The 20,400-nt window shown below is 40.0% G+C and overlaps 2 protein-coding genes across 2 annotated transcripts in view; one reads left to right on the top strand and one right to left on the bottom strand.

Annotated features, from left to right (window-relative positions):
* The window catches only part of dbr1 (debranching RNA lariats 1), a 31,476-nt gene extending 15,316 nt beyond the window's left edge, over window positions 1-16,160 (bottom strand). Inside the window, exons 1-6 of the mRNA XM_062533745.1 lie at window positions 16,029-16,160; window positions 2,194-2,392; window positions 1,987-2,111; window positions 1,779-1,859; window positions 1,606-1,691; window positions 1,262-1,486 (exon numbers count right to left, since the gene is read on the bottom strand). Coding sequence (XP_062389729.1) covers window positions 1,262-1,486; window positions 1,606-1,691; window positions 1,779-1,859; window positions 1,987-2,111; window positions 2,194-2,390 — 714 coding nt within the window. The 5' untranslated portion in view covers window positions 2,391-2,392; window positions 16,029-16,160. The remainder of the gene's footprint in view (window positions 1-1,261; window positions 1,487-1,605; window positions 1,692-1,778; window positions 1,860-1,986; window positions 2,112-2,193; window positions 2,393-16,028) is intronic.
* Window positions 16,161-16,414: 254 nt separating this feature from the next.
* Window positions 16,415-20,400, top strand: part of armc8 (armadillo repeat containing 8) — a 134,240-nt gene continuing 130,254 nt past the window's right edge. Inside the window, exon 1 of the mRNA XM_062533766.1 lies at window positions 16,415-16,597. Coding sequence (XP_062389750.1) covers window positions 16,553-16,597 — 45 coding nt within the window. The 5' untranslated portion in view covers window positions 16,415-16,552. The remainder of the gene's footprint in view (window positions 16,598-20,400) is intronic.

Below are 20,400 nucleotides of genomic sequence, written 5' to 3'. Positions count from 1 at the left end.
CTAAACTGATGATGACAGTGCTGTAACATTCAAAGTCAGTAAACATTGGTCGTAGTGTTATCCAATTGCATCGAAGTCCAGAATCAGTCAGAGTAAACATTGGTCGTGCTTGAAGTGAGATATTCAAATGCATGCTTGGTGTCGCCCCTCCAGTTGGGCCATTACATTACTCGTGGCCAGATCCTTGATCTGAAAGATTAACAGGGTCTGGATTTTTCAGGCTAACTTAAGCCAATTCTGCGCACACACACACACACACACACACACACACACATAGTCTGTCTCAAACCGACTACTTCCGTGAGTACACTTTCGTACAGCACCCTATGTGCCCTGTGTGCTTACTGGCATAGTGTGCACATTTTAACAGAATAGTGTCGTCTCATATCAAACGCTAACCTCCGTGCACTTCACGGAAATGACGATCGTAACGTTTAAATATGTTTTTATTGGTGTCCTCAATTCCACTGTGACATGGTCGTACTGTGTCAAAACATGAACAGTTTATGTTGTAACTTGCTTGTACCTCTGTAAAGTGTGTTTTCCACCGCTGCTGCTTCAGATTTCTCTACCGCGATTTCTACGAGTTTGAAAATACTCCCTCCCCTTCCGTTAGTTAGCCAACATGGCGTCCGTTGAGGGCGAGAAGTGTCCAGCGTTCCACACTCAACTTTTTGACCGTTATGAGTGCACCATCCGGGGACTTGCAGTGCCCTTCGTATCGTTAGAAATTTCAGTGTGAACGCCCTCACGCACTCAAATTAAGTATTTTAAGTGCAGAAGTGCGCGGTTTGAGACACAGTGACACACACACACACACACACACACACGCTTGATCAAGGGCCTGGCCCGAGGATAGTGGCGGGAAATGAGCTTTTTCTCTAATAAAATATTAGAGAAGGTAATTCATCTGTTTATTTTCTTTAATGATCTCAAAAGTAGGAAGTAGGTAGCAAACTCAAAAAAATTGTTGCATCAAGATGCATCGGTAACCAGTTTAGAATCGAATCGTTAGCCTCTGAATCAGAATCAAATCGAATTGTGAGGTGCCAAGAGATTCCCATCCCCAGTACGAAGTGCCAATAACATACCATGCTTCATTCATAGATAAATACAATAACTTGACTACATTGTATGCATACAGCACTACAACTTCTTGTAATGCTCTTGCTGCTTTCTGCCCCTTAGTTGCAAGCACATTCTTTTGTGACATTGCATAGATTGCATAGACCTTTAATTCTAATTCTAATATTCCATTCACCTCATGCTCCACATGAGCAGCAAACTTGACATGTAGGTGTGCGGAGAACCAGTAGGATGGTTTCAAGTGAGCCAGAATCTCAGCTGCAGCAGGACTACCCAGGGTACTGGATTCAACCTCTTGTTGAAGGAATTTCTTCTTCCTGATCAGTTCTTGCATGCAGCCATAATGATAGATGCCTTGGGGCCAGTCATGAGTCATAAATACGTCCATTGGCATCTGGATCTGAAATGAATTGGTTCATTATGTCCATATTACTTTTAGTCTACTAATATTGAAATGTTAAGTTTCCCAGTGGGTTTCACAATGTGACAAAAAACACTAGATACAAAGGCACACCACACCTGTTTGAGTTTGAAGACATCAATGCTTCTGACATGGTAAACGCTACGCAGTGTCTCTGGACTGTAAGGTGGAAACTCATAGTGCCCTACAATGCATGAAGGCTACACATTTACCATGGACATAACAACAAGAAAACAAGTACGTCAAACAGCATTTGTATTGGCTCTCTGACCTTTGCTATAATCATGGGATTTGAAGATTCCTGACAGTCCACCAATACGGATACCTTTGTAACGCACAACACCTGCATAGCCTAGAAAGCAAAGAAGCCAATTTGTTAAATCTGATCATCAAATCATTAGCATTTTTGCGTTAGATTGTTGGAGTGCGTGTAAAATCCACAATACTGTGTTGTCACTTTGTTCATTCTAAATCTTTACCCATATAGTAGATATTAGGAGCTACCCAGCCTCCGTACGGAAGCTCTTGAAGATGATTGGAAGCTTCATGGTTTCCACCAATAAAGATGGTTAGGATAGGGGCTTTCTTTTCACCTGAATAATATCTAGATAAGGCAAGAAACACACCATTAAGCATATATTTTTAAGAACCCCTTCGAATAAATATCATAGAAAATGAAAACTGACTTGTAGAAAGTTTGCATTTGCCGATACTTAGTTGGAACGGCCATGCACTTCATGTCTCCCTCATTGCGTACTGCCTGGAAATCCCCACAGCAAAGTAGCAGGTCCACCTTGAGGTCCTCTTTATCTTCTAGATAACGAATGGTTTCGTAGATTTTGTCCAGCTCACCATGACAGCAACCCTCCACAGCAATCTTCATGTCTGATGAGACACCAGTGACAAATCAGCTTTAAAATTACTCAAGAAACTCCAGTCTAACAACCACCTCCTAGGACGATAACGAGTGTAAATCTGTGTTTGGAACAAAACAATGCCAAATGGGGCTGCTTGGAGTAAGACCAGAAATGTAACCAAAAACCGACGAGATCATCCCTGGAAGCGTGGTCGCTAGTGGTGCAACGGATCATCATTGATCCGAGATCTGTTCAGATCAGTATCTTCGGTTCGGCACATACATGATCCGCGAATTGATTTATGAAAAAAAAAAAGTGTGTTCTTTTGAAGTAACATGCGTGTCCACAAGGCATGCTTCTAGTCCCTCCCCTATAAAGCCGTAGGCTCTGCTCCCCTAGCCTGCCTGCGCATCTTTTCTCCTCTTACACACATTATTAGCGGTCATGCCATAACCAGCAATACATTCTACAACTTCTGTAGACTATGCATGCAACTTTACCAAACAGTATAGAAGTAAACTCATTCTCATTGGCCCGCTCTCGTGTGCGCTCAATGAACACCCGCCCCTCGACATGCACATTTAATCAAAATAAAACATCCACATTCACAATCGTGAATCGTGAATCGTTTTCATCACTAAATAAAATTAAGGCACACACCACATATTTCTGTAAATTGCTCAGCCCCAAAGTATCCCTCCACCATGGTTCTTATATTGCCATTTTGAGGGCAGTCAGGCCTACACAACCATGAAAGTCATGTCGAGCTGTCAGCTTGCTGCGGTCAAAATGTAAGAATTTGTATAGTATGCTTTTTGAATCTAAATCAAATCAATGCAAGTATTTGTACATGATATTGAGGCAGATCTGGGTAGCCTAGACTGTGCTGAAAAAAACAATATGTAGCATGTGTGAATGGCACTTACAATGACCAGGATACATCTATTAATATTTATTATATCTATTAATGCAAGGAACGTCTGTCTGTCTGTCTGTCTGTCCGTGCCACGCTTAACTCTCGAACCCCTCCTCCGACTGACCTAAAATTTGACACAGGTCTTGCTAATGACATGCGTGAGTGCAGTGCAAAGTTTGGTCGTTTCTGGACAAAAAATGACAAAGATATCGTTAAACTAAATAAAATACATCTCTACCGCAATCCCACAATTCTACCGCTCTCCGCACTAGCCACTCCCCCTCACTCACACTTACTCCAGCATAAAAACAAAGGCTATGTACACACATAGCCGGGTATTTTTAAAACCGAATATTTCCCTCCCTCCGTTTATAAAATAATTTTATCCACATTACCTCGTTTTTGAAAAAAAAAAAAACCTTCCACACATAACCGAACAATCTAAAGTTTCAGTGTTCTGTATACAGTCTGTGAGGAAAATCTCGGAGGGTAATTGTCTCATCATAATGCGGAGTTCTCAGTACACCGAACATTCTAATCACATATTTGTGACCGTACCCCTCCAGTCACGTAACGTTGCATATAGACGAATCCGGCGCTGGATTCTCTATGACGCCATCTGGTGGCAGCGCCATTACTGCGGTTTAGCTACCGCAGCCACGACCGCAGCTCGTAGGCGATAAATTTGCTAACGTTTACCCGTGGAATGGAGTAAATCGCCTTTTTTCCCTTCGTTTTTTGGCTTACGATGTCGGGAAGAGCATGTCATGGACTCAAAGTTGATCTCTCTCTCGCTTACTTGTTACTTGTTAGAGAACAATTTTGTCATTTTAATGTGAAGTCTTTTGACTCGTTGAAATGTTTATTGTCTGATAATGAATTACCGAAATATGTGTGGCAACGTCGTCTTATATTATTGATGCTACTTATGGCAGGAAATGTCCAATCAAACCCAGGCCCCGGTCCTGAATGTTTGTATGTCCCGTTGGAGTTTTCAAGCCGACCTGGGTTGAAAGTTGTTCATTTGAATGTCCGCAGCTTGCTGCCTAAAATGGATTTTATCAGAATATGGGCGGTGTCTACAAAAGCAGATGTTATTGCCATATCGGAGACGTGGTTAAAGAAGACCGTCTCCGATAACAATATTGCCATTGATGGTTATAATATATTTCGTGTAGATAGGAAGAGTAAGGGAGGGGGTGTCGTCATATATGTGAATTGTAGATTCAATGCCATTTTGATAAAGTCCATGACTGTCCCTAAGTGTTTTGAAATGTTGGCCATTGATTTAAAGTTAGGAAATACAAGTCTAACTGTTGCCTGTTGCTATAGACCCCCTTCAGCTATTAAGGAAGCCTTGTCCACACTCTCAACTGCACTTGCAGACATTGTACATCAGAAAGAAATTATTCTTCTGGGAGATCTTAACTGGAATTGGTTGACAGATGTGTCAAATGAGTTTAAAAATTACTGTGATTCTGTTAATTTAACTCAAGTGATAAATTCTCCCACTCGTCCAAACGCAAAGGACTCAAACAAGTCCACATTAATAGATTTGATTTTAACTAATAATCCAGATAAATGCACACAAATAGGTATTTTCTCAAATGATATAAGTGACCACTGTGCTGTTGGTATGATTAGAAATTGCAAACTTAAAAAGATAGTGCCACGTATTGTGGAGAAAAGGTACTTTAAATCATTTGATCAGCAAGCTTTTGTTTATGACATTTTTCATTTTGATTGGAAAAAGGTCTGTTTAATACCTGATATTGAATTGGCATGGTCATATTTTAAGGATTCTTTCATGGGTATTGTAAATAAGCATGCACCCCTGAGAAAGTTTAAAGTGAAGGGGAGAGACAATCCCTGGTTTTCTGATGCGTTATCCACTCTCTTGCATGAACGGGATTTGACCTGGGCAAAGGCAAGGAAATCTGGGCAGGAACAGGATTGGAGTAATTTCAGATATTTAAGAAATAAATGCACCACACAAATACGTAAAGCTAAATCACAGTTCTATCTGGATGAGACAACAAGAAATCTACAAAACCCTGCCAAATTTTGGAAAATTATAAATTCAATGAAAACAAATTCTACATTTTCAGCTCTTCCTAAATCTGTAAAAGTTAATAATGTGCAAATTACTGATAAAAGAGATATTATTGATTCCTTTAATAACCACTTTGCCTCTGCCGGACTCCTTTTTAAGCCGGAGCTAGAACATCTTTCGTCTCCAGGGTTGTCTCACCCCAATACTTGGAGCTCGGACCTCTTTACTTTTGAACCAATTTCAAGGGAGAAGGTTTTATTTGCATTGCAAAATATAAATTGTAAAAAGTCAGCTGGGCCTGATGGGCTTGACCCTTCCCTTCTAAAACTTGTGGCTAATATTATTGCTGATCCGTTGACTTATATTTTTAATGCATCTTTGGAACAAAACATTATACCACAATCTTGGAAGACAGCACATGTGACCCCACTTTTTAAAAATGGGGACCCAACTCTGATGGACAATTATCGTCCTATCTCAAAACTTTCAGTACTAGCGAAAATTTTTGAGTCATTAGTTAGTGATCAGTTAAAGGATTTCTTAGCAGTAAAAAACATTCTTACTCCTTTTCAATCAGGTTTTAGGAAAAGGTATAGTACCATCACAGCAGCAACAAAGGTAGTTGATGACATTGTCAGTGCTATTGACTCTAAAGAATCTTGTGCAGCATTATTTGTTGATCTCTCAAAAGCTTTCGATACAGTTGATCACCCTATTTTGTTACAGTGTCTGTCTAACTGTGGGATGTCTGTTAATACCATTGAATGGTTTAGAAACTATCTGTCTAGCAGATATCAGTGTGTCACATGTGAAGGTATTATGTCAGGGGAAGCAGAACTAATAGTTGGAGTCCCTCAAGGCTCCATACTAGGGCCTCTGTTGTTTACTATCTACATAAATGATATTTGTACAAATATAGATGCAGCTGTACATCTTTATGCAGATGATACTGTCATATACAGTATTGCCAGATCTCCATATGAGGCATTAAAGAAAATGCAGGATGCTTTCACAATTTTACAAAAAAACCTTCTCAAATTAAAATTGGTGCTAAATTCTAAAAAAAACTAAATATATGCTGTTTACTCACTCTAGTAATGCACTTGATTTGCCACATATAATCACTCTGCATGGCCAAGAAATTGAAAAAGTGGAAAGCTATAAATATTTAGGATTTTTGGTAGATGAAAAACTCTCATTTAAATCCCATGTAGAAGACTTAGTAAGGAAGTTGAGAGTTAAGTTAGGTTTTTATTATAGGAATAAGGCTTGTTTTAATATAAAAGTAAGGAAGGAACTTGTAGCCGCTACCTTTTTGTCTGTCTTGGATTATGGAGACATTCTTTATATGCATGCATCAAAGTCTGTATTACGCTCACTGGATTCTGTTTACCATTCTGCCTTGCGCTTTGTCGTGAAGGCTGAGTATTCCACACATCATTGTAGTTTATACACTTTATCTGGTTGGTCTCCACTCTCAATTCGTAGACAGCATCACTGGCTAATTTTTATTTATAAGGCAGTGATAGGATTGTTGCCCTCCTATTTATCAGTATTATCCCCAATAGAAAATCATAGGTACAATCTTAGGTCTAATAACAGCATTCTTTTTGCTACACCTGCCGTACGATCCGAATTTGGTAAGACTGCTTTCTGTTACAATGCCCCTTCAACCTGGAATGCTTTACAGAAGCAGTTGAAGTTAAGCACTTTTATTTCAGTCAATGATTTTAAAGCATATGTGTCAGAGATCCTCAGCTACAACTGTAGTTGTATATAGTCTGGTCTATTGTTCTTGTCTCTTGTTTTTCTTCTGTTTGTGGCTTTCTATATTGCTTGTTGTATGGTGTCTTGATTGTTACATGTGATATTTTTTGTTTGCTGTTCTATTTAATTGTTGTCCTTATGTTGTGCTGTGCTTTGCTATGTTTAATGTGGTGTGGCTTGTGCAGAGCTGTTTTGTTGTTTTGTTGTTGTGTAATGTGGTGTGATCTGTTTGTTGCTTTGTATGTTCTTTGTTTGTACTAACTGGTGTTTATTGTTGTCTATGTGTGCATGGTTGGTCCACTGTAGGTGAGGTGAGGTCTCTCTATATTTTAGGTGTTTTAAGTGTTGCCTTTCTTGGCCAGGGACCATTTGAAAAAGAGACTATATGTCTCAATATGACCCCCCTGGTTAAATAAAGGATAAATAAAAAAAAAAAAAAAAATGTTGTGTGTTCGGCTGTTACAACAGCACTGGGAAAATATATAAGTTCACCCGTCGTTATTACACAGCCTGCTCCTGTGTAAAACCATACCTATAGGTTACACAAATTTCTAGGGCGAGTCCAGGACCAAGCTCTTCGTTTGAAGTGTAGAAAGGACTTCCAAAGCTAATTTCCCCACTAGACCGAACTTTGTGTGTGTGTGTGTGTGTGTGTGTGTGTGTGTGTTTCACATAAAGACAAGCTTTACATCTTGTTACAATTTAAATAAATAATAAATAAATTCACATTATATGAAAGGCACATTATTCTGATTTTTGGCACATTTTTGGCGCCCTCATCTAAATCTGCAGCAAAGTTCAGATGTCATTATCTCAAAACGTTTTCAAACTAAAGACTTCAAATTTTCTGTGAATAATGATTGCTACCTATAGATTCCACATATTCATTCGTAGACCGTATGTGTTGATACTGACTGTGTTTCAATCTTGTGAAATCAGAAGAAAACCCCCTCATTGGATGCCCATTAAACACTTTTCATAAACAAAATGTTTGGCAAATGGTTATGTCTCTCTACAGAAGAGTTTAAGCTGTCTTTGACAAAGTAATTCAGAGGTGATATGCTTTTTTGTTGGAAGTATTGTAACACAAAACTGAAAAATTTGGATGATGTTGTATCTCCCCATTACAGAGGTATGACAAGCTATACCAATGAATTGAACACATCTCCAGAAAGAGTATTAAATGGGCTTTCAGACTGTGAAATTTCAAGATGCAAGTGGCATTTTCTATGGCCTCACTGTTGTTTCAAAATTAAAATAAATGAATTTTAAGCGGTAAAAATCACTACCATGTCGAGGCGTTTATGTATGCTTCTGGTGTACTAAAAGGGGATGTTCACGCTAGCATGAAAAAAAAAAGTTCATAATGTAACGGCAAGCTAGGCTAATCTATTATTACATGAAGTTAGCTAATGGGTCATTCCGTGTCAAATCAGATAAGATTGTTGCTGCACCGTCTCAGATTTTGTTCAAACTTTGTGTATATCATCAATGGGTCCTAAAACCAAGGCCTGTGAAATATTTCTGTGGAAATCATCTGTCTTCATATCTTTTTTAGACCTTGAAATTCTTTAATTTTACAGCTTGAAAAACACATGCCATGTCTGGGCATTAATATCTTGACAAATATGTTCCCTAGCCTCCCCAAATTTTCAAGGGTGGAAGATCAACTCATAATAAGCATGTGTAAACAATTTAAAGTCTGTACTAAATGTCTCTTGACTCTCGAAAGGGCCCTCAATTTTGGAAAAACGTGCATTAAGTGTGATATTAAGGGTATTAAAAAACTGTTTATCTTTTTCACTTGGTATCAGTCACTATTTCCTCTTCAAATACGGCAGTTAATTAATGTTTTCCCACAATTTGAAGTCTCCACAACAAATAACCATGACAATAATAACAATAAAACAAGGCATGTTTGTATTTTGTGTCATTTTCATGTAGCTGAAATGCTATGTGGGATAGGTAGTAGGATCATGAAAATCTATGTGGAAATAGAAAAGTATATGGACATAGTGTGTAAAGTTCTAATATTGCATCGCAGCCCCGTTCACAGAATAAATGCATGTAGTTACAGGTGTTTTGGTAACACCAGAATAAACATTTACAATAAAAAAGCGAAGTTTGGCACCCCCCTCTGGCGAAACAGTAGCATTTTGCTACTTTTACAAGGCATTAACTCTGGTAGCTATTTGAATGGAATGGAAAGGCTGTATTTTACTTCCCGTATTCAAAAAGAAGCAGAAATTCCTAATACCTTGAAATTGAAAAGGATGCCAAATACACCGAATTATATACTTAAAATTATGTTTTAACCATTAATCTAAAATAGGCCTATCATTAGTTGGTGGCTTTTTTGCTATCCTTTTCAATATCAAGGTATTAGGAATTTCTGCTTCTTTTTGAATACGAGAAGTAAAATATAGCCTTTCCATTCCATTCAAATAGCTACCAGAGTTAATGCCTTGTAAAAGTAGCAAAATGCTACGGTTTTGCCAGAGGGGGGTGCCAAACTTCACTTTTTTTTTATTGTAAATGTTTATTCTTAAAACGTTATGCTAGTTTTGTCCCCCGCCCGTTTCATTCGTACTAGCCTGGAGGAACCATCGACAACAACGCGTACGTTCGACTTTTGCTTAAATAACTCATGAACGGTTTTCTTCAGAGCTGAAAATGCAACTGAAGTTGACAGAGGACAGATGTAGCTCGCTAGTGACCAAATATGAGCTTTCAGTGTGGTGCGATGTCTTTGTAAATTACATTTGTTTAAAAAATCCCGTGTCTCCTCCATTGTAATAGACGGGCAAGGTGCGAAAGTTTGACAGGCGTAGCAACAGTAACTATGGAGGGCGGGACTTCTGGAAGGGTCAATTAAGTGTTGTTATGAGCGTTCATTGAATGCATGCATGCATGTGCGTGTTTGCGCGACAGAAACTGAAACTAATCGGTAACGTTGGTGGCAAGTTCCGCTTCAACCTGTTGGAAGGCTGTTTAATTATTTAACGACATTTAATAGAACAACGTGGATTCTTGAAACCGAGCAGAAAATAGTTCAGTCAAATTATAATATGGTCAAAAGATTGTAGCTTTATTGATCCTTACATTCAGAGATTCAAATGGAATTTCATTAAAACACATGTCAATTTTGTCTCCATTTGCCTACCAGCCTTACCTTGAAACTGCTTGCATGAGGGAAACATCCCCAAACAATAGCACCCATATAATTGCTGTTGTTTTCAGAAGTACTTATCATGCAACCATGCAAAAGCAATTAGCTATTATAATTATACTGTATCTTACATTACTAAAGCAGGTCTCTGATTTTTTCACAAACTTTTTGTGAACAATGTTAGCGCTTTAAACATTGACTGCTTTGAAGTGAAAATACACTTAATACAGCATAATAATAATTGGAATAATGATCATCATAATGATGATTTGATTGGAATATACAGTACGTCCCAAAGACTTAACATAAACTTAACTTGTCATTTTATTGATGACAGTTGGGATCTCGTCTCCTTCAATTTGACAACATTCCCAGTGTTTTCAAGGCTTCAAGGTTTTATTGAATGCTACCTCTGACTTAGAATGCATTACTTTGCACTTGTACAGAAGAAATTCATGTTTTATTTCATTCAGATATGTAAATCAACATGTATATATAGCTATTAGTCAACTAGTGGGGAGATAATCGATAATCGAATCGAAATCGAATCAAACTGAAAAAATGAATCCTTAGATTAATCGATGCATCGAAAAAATAATTGCTAGATTAATCGTTTCAAAAATAATCGTTTATCCCAGCCCTACTCGATATATTTTGTGATTTTGACGATAACGATAATGACTCGATATCTTTTAAAAAGTCTGAGTTAATTTACAGCTCATTATTTCTGAATAGCAACATTACTATAGACCGTTGTTGAGCCTACGTCACTCATTCACTGGAGGCAAAACAACCATAAAATATAAAATATAAAATATAAAATAATTAGTGGTGGGCCGTTATCGGCGTTAACGTGCTGCATTAATGTGCAGCTCTTATCGGGCGATAAAAAAAATATCGGCGTTAATCTATTCTCAAAGTTGGGCTGGGAGCTGGGTCTATACCACATAAGCTATGATCACATTCTTCCCCCGCCACATCTGCCTCTACGTCGTCGTCCTTGGACAAGTCGGCAGGGGTTCTTGACGTTGATGGCAGTGTGGACATCACCCCCACAGTGAAGCAGAGGAGAGACCAGCTTCAGGTAACGTTATGCATTTATTGTCATATAATTGTCATGTGCAGTATGTATTCCAGTAGCAGTATGAGCAATAACTGTAGTGAACTGTTGCTGGTGGCTCGTGTCACTCACCAACTGTCCCGCACCCCTCATCAGCTGTCTTGTGCCACCTGCCTGTTGTCCTGTGACCTGTCCCCCACCACTGGCCTACTATCTTTTTTTTTTTTAAGATTATTTTTTGGGCTTTTTATGCCTTTACTTGGACAGGACAGTAGAGAGAATGACAGGAAGTGAGTGGGAGAGAGTCGGGGTGGGATCTGGAAAGGACCACGGGGCGGGAATCGAACCCGGGTCGCCAGCGTACTGTGCAGGTGCCCCAGCCAGTTGCGCCACTGCCGGGGCCACTGGCCTACTATCTTGTGCACTGTTCTGTGTCTTTCATAGACAGTCTTATGGCACTCTTTTACCACTCTCCCATGGATTAGATTTAGGTTCAGGTTCAGGTTCAGGGTTAGGTTAGACAAGTGGCATGGGACCTGTGTCAGGACAGTAGGTGAGGCAGCAGCAGAAATACAGTACAGTATTTGCTCCTACTGCCTGTCATGTATTGTTGGCTTTATTTCAATGAAAAACGAATTACTTCATCAGAATAATCCATCCTGAGGTATTGAAGCCATTATCCCTAATACTAAAAGAGTGTGTAGTGCAAAATAACATGGAAATAGTAGAGGGGAAGTGTAATATCAGATGTGATTATAGTAGAATATGTTTACCTCTGCAAATGAGTATGTTTTGATATATAATCTTTGGTCTACTCTGTAAAGGCTAAACTGCAGGGACACCGTCATGAGCGGTTGAAGAGAAAGCTGCCAGCTGAGGCCCAGAATGCTGCGGAGGACAGACATCTGAAGAAGAAACTTCTGGACATTATTGAGACCTCTGAAAACAGGGCAGCTGATAATTTCTCCAAAATCACACATACCCTAGATAGGCTAACAGCATCAATTTCCGATGGCTTTGCTGTCCTGCGACAAGTTGTGCAGCCGCCACCACCGCCACAACCACATTACAATATCCAGTGTTTCCCACACATAGACAAATTTGTGGCGGTGCGCCACAGATTCAGCACCGGCCGCCACATATTGCGTTTCGTTATTCTTTTATTTATTTATTTTGAAACACTATTGGAAAACACGCAGCATTCGTAAAGCTGAAATTCCCTTCCCTGCACTCCCTCTCTGCCACTCACGTGTCTGTCTCTCATACACACACACACACACGCACACACACGCACACACACAGCCCCTCCCCTCCGTGCACACCGCGGCTGTCTGTCTCCATGAAAACCAACGAGATCATCCCTAGAAGTGTGGTCGGTGGTCACACTGATGCACCTGACGCTGCTCGGGTAGAAGCATAAAGTTCTCCCGCAACTTTTGTAGACTATGCGTGCAACTTAATTACCAAACAGTAGAAGTAAACTCATTCTCCTTGGCCCGCTCTCGTGCGTGCTCAATGGACACCCGCCCTCCACATGCACATTTTTATCCAAATAAAACATTCACAATCGTGAACGCATTGACGCACAGAAGACGGCTAGCTAAATTACTATATTCGGTTAGCATCATTAGTAGGCTATGCTGCAGACATTTGATTAAAACTCTTGCATTCAAGTTGACTGACCAACAATGTTTTTCAACTCCAAGACTTAAAAGGGCCTGTCCCAAGGAGAAAAAGTATTAGCTTACCTTGAAACTTAAACACATGTGGGGAAACTGAACAGTCCAACCAGTAGAGTATGATAAGCTTAGCCTGCTACTTTGTTTACAATATTTTGAGGCTTCAACCAGACAGCTGAATTTAAGAAGTGGAGTTGTAATATGAATAGTAGGCTATAATCTGCATAAAGTTTGCTGTTATGAATATCAGAAATGTCAGTATATATACAGTCATTGTCAAAATTGTTGTCACCCCATGCTAAAGTTGACTAAAAAGAGGAATATTTTTACATTATGGCTTATGTAATAAAATTAGGAAAAATCCAACCTTTAAGGACACACCAATTTTCTATGTGAATGAATAATGTATCACAAATAAATAAATGTTCTTCCCAAAATACTGGGGTCAAAAATCTTGTCACCCCTATGTAACCCTATGGGAATTTAACACATAGGGTTAACATAGGGGCAGGCAGTTTTTTATTTTTAAAGGCTACTTATTTCATGGATCCAAGATACTATGCATCCTGATAAAGTTCCCTTGGTCTTTAGAACTAAAATTGACCCACATCATCACACACCCTTCACCATACCTAGAGATAGGCATGTAGTCTGTCTCAAACCGACTACTTCCGTGAGTACACTTTCGTGCAGCACCCTATGTGCCCTGTGTGCTTACTGGCATAGTGTGCACATTTTAACAGAATAGTGTCGTCTCATATCAAACGCTAACCTCCGTGCACTTCACGGAAATGACGATCGTAACGTTTAAATATGTTTTTATTGGTGTCCTCAATTCCACCGTGACATGGTCGTACTGTGTCAAAACATGAACAGTTTATGTTGTAACTTGCTTGTACCTCTGTAAAGTGTGTTTTCCACCGCTGCTGCTTCAGATTTCTCTACCGCGATTTCTACGAGTTTGAAAATACTCCCTCCCCTTCCGTTAGTTAGCCAACATGGCGTCCTTGAGGGCGAGAAGTGTCCAGCGTTCCCAAGGGGGCAGCGAACGTTCTGAGAGTGTAGACAGTATGGCGGCCGCCATGCTAACAAGTAGACCGTGGCTAGCTGGCCATTCCATTGAATCCTATGGGGCGTAAGCGCCACTTTGACATCAAATAACGTTACAGCTGAAGCGTTTTAAGCCTTTATATGAACATTTTCTATTGTCGGAGTGCATACTACATTGTGAAATTGGCGTCATAATCTCGTAACTGTTTTATCGGCAGAGTAATAAACTTTTTCCGAAATCAATGCTAACGTGAGAATGCGCATGCGTCCATAGAGTAGTAAAGCGTCGCCATAGGTCAGACTCGGTCAGACTACGTGCCTACGTCACATGTACGACACCTGAGCCTGCGCAGGAGACCTATGACGGAATAAGAAGACCTAAAAAAAACGTTGAAATTTGCTTCCTCGGTCTCTGCTGCCGTCTACGTGATAGCTCTGTCCATATCTTTTACTGTCTATGAGCGTTCCACACTCAACTTTTTGACCGTTATGAGTGCACCATCCGGGGACTTGCAGTGCCCTTCGTATCGTTCGAAATTTCAGTGTGAACGCCCTCACGCACTCAAATTAAGTATTTTAAGTGCAGAAGTGCGCGGTTTGAGACACAGTGATGGTGTTTTGTTCAGTTTTGTTCAGTTAGCCTATTAGCTTGTTTGATTTGCATTGAGTTGCAATGAGCATCAAAAAAACAGTGCGTTTACATGAACATTAATATTCCGATATTAACCTGGTTAAGACCATATTCAGAATAAGATACTCCCATGTAAACATCATTTTCCGATTGCCTTAACCGGAATAAGGTCATTTTCGGAATAAGCATAACCGGAATAAAATAGGTGGAGTATTCCGATCATATTCTGGTTATGTAGGTGCATTCTAGACATGTAAACACCTTATTCGGAATAATGACGTTCTATTGGAATATTCACGGTGTTTCGCGACAATTAAACACAGCATTATGGCAAATAACAACAAACTGTTTGACGGCCCACGGCATTTCTTCTGTCGCGACAGTAAATGAAAAGAAAAAGACCTTCTGGCGGCAAACTTTCACAGTTATTTATAAGCGGGGCCTCAGAAAACATGTCGAGAATGAAGAAGAAGGTAGGCTACACTTAGAAGCGAGGAAGAAATACGTTCAGCATAGTAGCGACATACAGTAGGCTATGTGGCAGCATAGCTAGTGAAAAAGTTATTATGGAAACATTCAGGGAAGGCACGTTAGAACCAGAGCCCTTATTAGATATTCTCTGTTAGAACTTTCATTAATCAGAGTATGCTGCGTGTCATGTAAACAGGGATATGAACGGAGTATTCTTTTAATAACTCATGTAAACACCTTATTCTGAATGTTGTCAATATTCAGAATAAGGTACATATTCGGAATATTAATGTCCATGTAAATGCACATGTTTTGTTAACCTGTTGAGGGGTACCGTCACAAATATGTGATTAGAATGTTCGGAGAACTGAGAGTTCCGCATTATGATGAGACAATTACCCTCCGAGATTTTCCCCACAGACTGTATACAGAACACTGAAAGTATAGATTGTTTGCATTGAATTCTAGAAGCAAGGAACTTGGAAATAGTGCAGTCAAGTAGGCTAGCATTCCAAGTAATGCGTTAGCTTATGGCTAATGTCTATGAGAAATCCCATAGAGATGCTATCGGTTAACATAATCGATAAAAGTAGATATTTAGAGCGAACTTCAGTCCATGTACACAGCTTGGGTTACAAAGGAGGAGGACTTTGTTTACAACTGACTATTAACGTTTTCAGCTAATATCAACCACAAACATGCCGTTATGATGGGTGGGGAAAGCAATTTAGGCTAATCTTAACCATCTTTCCGCAGCCTTTAGGCAATAGGTGTTTATAGGCAAATTAAAACCAACGTTTTATCATATTGTGTCATATAATATGCACACATGAAATAATTTAGATCAGATAATGATGAGATAACTTACTTGAGGCGGCGGTGGTTCAAGCATCAGCACACACAACACAACTCGTCTTCGCATCTGCCCAGTGCTCAGTCCACATTTCAGTAAAGTCATTTGCCAGTTACGTTGAATACGACTTTCTACAAAGTATTATTACTAAAATAAATGTGTGGGAAGTATTTTATGTCTGGACATGATCTTTTCAAGTATCTTCCTATTTCATTAATCTTCTACAATGAATACACGTGAAAGAGTTCATTAAGAATTATTTCGACATGCAAGAGTAATGTCGAATCAGTCGTATCGAAGCTCTAGGTATACCCTAAACTTTGGTAAAATCCGATGGTTATTTCACCCATTTTACATTCGTCTCAACAGGCAATCAATTTCATATCAATTTTATACTGTTCTTCGGTCAAAAAATATTTTTCTGGCTGTATATACCATACTTAGCACACAGATATCTTTACTGGCAACATTATTATGTTATAAATTTGCCGCTTATAGAAAGTGCTGTTCTTGTTGGGTGGTTTGTCGGACAAGGAGAAATGGCGTGCTTGTTGGAGGCCCCCCTACGCATCAGCGTGTTGTCTGTGAGTTCAGTGAAGTTCCATGTTTTAAACACAATTTCAACAGTGATGATGATAATGATGATAGAAATGAGAATGGCAAATGTTTAACCCAAAGCCTCTGGTGGAAGTCTCATTTAATGTGGCTGACATTTTCCCAAGTGAACTATTCCAGGTTGTATACAGTGCGTGAGAGGGGGGGTTTGAGGGTGGTTGTGCTTGGTCTGATTCATAGTCTACGCAAGCAACGCAGGAGCAGTTGACAACTCAGCCTCACGCACGTTTCGAAGAGCCCTGGGTTTCCATTACAGCATTGCGCAAAACTTAAACGATCATTTCAACAAGTCCAAAAACACTGCGAATGGTCGGTGTGTCCATTATTTGATGCAATACGATTAAACATGTTTTATTTTATTTTATCTTTCAAAAAACTCTTTTGGCGATGGTAATTCCAGTTAAAAGTGACAACGGATATCCCAAATTCGAATAAGTCTTGGCAGTCTAACCCCAATTGCATCACCCACGCCGGGGTGGTTATAAATTGAGAGTAACAACATGCACCCAGCTAAACATTTCTAGCTCACAGAACGTTCGAAGGTTGGTTTTAGTTGTCCCATGGTTTGCCAGGAAAGTTTTTTTCTGTCGGAAATATAACTATAGTTTTGCTAAAGATCCTTGATTAGGCTTCTACTCTTTCTGGTTTTACGTCAAGTGCTTTGATTTGCAGACCGACATGTGGATTGTGAACCTTAGACAAAACCTTTGGAGAACGTTCCCATTTGGTTGTACAATGTTTTTCTTCCCATCTCGTGTAGAAGACTGTATCACAATAACGTCCCAGTTTGGCTTTCTAAACGTCGAAGAAGGATTAAAGGAACCTTCAATTAGAACAGGCAAACTCTTGTGTTTACATTTGTTGGCTGAATTTATGAATAAAAAATGAATTTCTTTATTATGCGTACTATAGTGCATGCACCTACTGCAGGGTTGCCAATTTGGGGGTTTGGTTGGAGTGAGATTTTTGTGAAGTCAAAGTGCAAGCGCAATGTATGTGTGTTTGAGTGTGTGTGTGTGTGTGTGTGTGTGTGGAGGTTTCAATGGTTTACATCTTCATCTTCATCAGAGGTAGCCTGGGTTTCCCATACTGCCTTGCGCGGTGATTTCTTTCACGCTGCTAAGGCAGTCTGGAAACTAACGCCCCCATTTTCGCCTGATGTTGGTGGCCAATCACAGAACAGGGGAGAAAGCAAGACCATGAAGGCCCGATCACATTATAGACGGCATGCGCTGCGCTCACCGCTAGGTTGCTCTTGGTTGAGATAACGTTCTACGATTTTTGTTGTTGTTACCGCCCCTATTTCTATGGTTACTGCTGGGCTCCGCGCAAAAGACCATTCACTTACAGCGCACCGCGGTCAAAGTTGAACATGTTTCAACTTTGACCGCGGCAAGCGCAACAGCGGCAAAGCAGCAAAATGCCGCCGGCGCTGCGCTTTGCTGAGCTCAGCGGCAGAGCCGCTTTTGCGCTCTTAACCCATTGAAAGTAATGGTTTTCATAGCGCATGCCGCATATAATGTGATCGGGCCTTGATAGAGCTATGCAGAGACGCATTTGATTGACATCCGTGGCGCCCAATGAACGGATCTGGGCATTTTTTCAAATACGAGAAAATGAACGTCTGGTTGCCAGACCACGTCTCATTTGAGAAGTGGGAGGCGTTAGCCAGGCTATTCAGAGTTCATGCAATTGGGTCATTCCACGCCAAATCAACCAGAGCCCACGCACTTGCGTCTCAAAAAAATCTGAAAAAAATACCATGTGTGCCTATGTTACCCAGGAGACACTCTGTAAAATGTTTTTGTGCTAAGATCAATACTTTTCAAGTAACAGCCAGTTTTACAGGGGGAGGGGGGTGTCAAATTTGTTCTGCCTCTTTTTTTTGTCAAAGTTCACAAGCTCATTGCTCAAGAACTAGAATCCGTAGGAGGCTCAAATTTTGCAGGCTGGTGCATAAATAGGAATAGTATGCAGTAAAATCATTACGAGTAGTCTGGATGATCCTGCATGGTCATAGCAGTCCCTCAAAGTTGATCAACATTTTATTGGAGTTTTTGGCTGTGTTCTGTTTAGGCCTTCAGAAGACACATTTTTACTCAACATAGACTCCTGGGTTTTTTTTCTTATTGAGATAAGTAGAAACACCCTCCGAAAAAGCAATGAAGAGAAAAGAAAATCCATCAGGGACTGAACAGCAGACCTCACAAGTTTGAAAAATAATTTTGGATCTCATATTCAGAGCACCCCAACACCTTGTGGGAATATACAAAGATTTTTTTTATATTTTTTTCTATAATCTGCATTACCTCTTCTTTTTAAAAACACCAATTTGACTTGTCTTATGCAAATCTTTCTTTTTCATTTCCCACCCTGAACAAGGGCAAAATGCACCATAGAGATCTATTGAGAGATTTGTTTTGTATAGAGTAACCACTAGGTGCCACTAAAATCACTGAATCACTGAAATTGCTGGGTGGGGACAAAACATATTGATCTCAATGGTGCATTTTGTCCATGTTTAGGACATTGTTAGCAACATTGTTTCTTAACCCTAATTTTAAAGAATGTCTGTACCCTCACTCCTTATGTACACTCTCTGATTTATTTAAAAATTAATTCATCCAGAATGGAAAAGTTTCTTCAAAATGCACAATTCATTTCTTGATTGCTATTGAAGAAAACAAGACCAGTCTTTTACCCAATGATATGGATGGATTGTGATCCACTGAACCTCTAGGCACAGACATGAAAAGGGCCCTGCCCACCTCAGAAAGTTAGTGACTTGACAATGGGGAAGACATTTTAAAATTAACCTCTTAAATGATGACTTTGTGACTTAGTCATGTTTCCGTAATGTTGCCGCCACAGCTGCTATTTGAACAACAATCGCAGAAAAAATCTGCACTTGTCAGTGATGATCAAGGGACGTATTATTACGTGCATTTAAAGTACCCGATATCACTGAACAGTTAGCCTACATCTCTCTAACACGCTGCAGATCTGTTTCGACCTCACTCTGACCGTCACTACAGTCTAAAAAGGGATGGTGACGGTCATCCCTCGGTCTCACAGATCCATCACAGTTACCTTCGTAACCTACAGTAATGCAGCAAGGCTACTCCCGGATGTGAAAACTACACTCGCATGCACAGCTGTCAGTGCGGCCGCATTTATTAGGCGTCATTATATGCCCAGCGAACTAAAGCCCAATTGACGGAAATTCTACATTAGATGTGAACAACAGGTGGCCGTATACATTGCGCGTATGCTTAATGTCTGAATGTCCGCTACCGTCAGAAATGCGGTAAGCAATTATCGCAAAATGTGCGCAAAACCTGTCTGAAAAGGGCTTGAGTTTCAGACGGTCAGATTATACTGGAGCACCAACTAACATGCATGAGTTCGGTTCAGACAACAACAAACCACAGTGGCACAGTGAACATGAACAAAGAAGCTGATGTGACCGCGTTGGTTGGCCCCGTGGATGGGAAATGTTGTTACAAAAAACCAAACGGATGGAAGCGTCGATAAGAGCATGGTTGTGTGCAAGCTATGTAACAAGGAATTTGCATATCACCGCAGCACATCGAGCCTTAAGTATCACCTCAGTGCAAAACATATAGCAGATAGCGTGGACAAAGTATTGTGATACTCCAGACACTTGGGGGAAACCTCCAAGCTTTATTTATTAAAAAATAGCAACCGAGTTGCTGTTACAGCCACAACTCACGTTTATAACAGAGTAATTCACCGCACCTAATTCTATGTC

The sequence above is a fragment of the Sardina pilchardus genome, chromosome 4 (assembly GCF_963854185.1).
Source record: "Sardina pilchardus chromosome 4, fSarPil1.1, whole genome shotgun sequence".
NCBI lineage: Eukaryota > Metazoa > Chordata > Actinopteri > Clupeiformes > Clupeidae > Sardina > Sardina pilchardus.
Note: the sequence above shows the minus strand (reverse complement) of the source record. Positions and strands in the feature narration are given on the sequence as shown.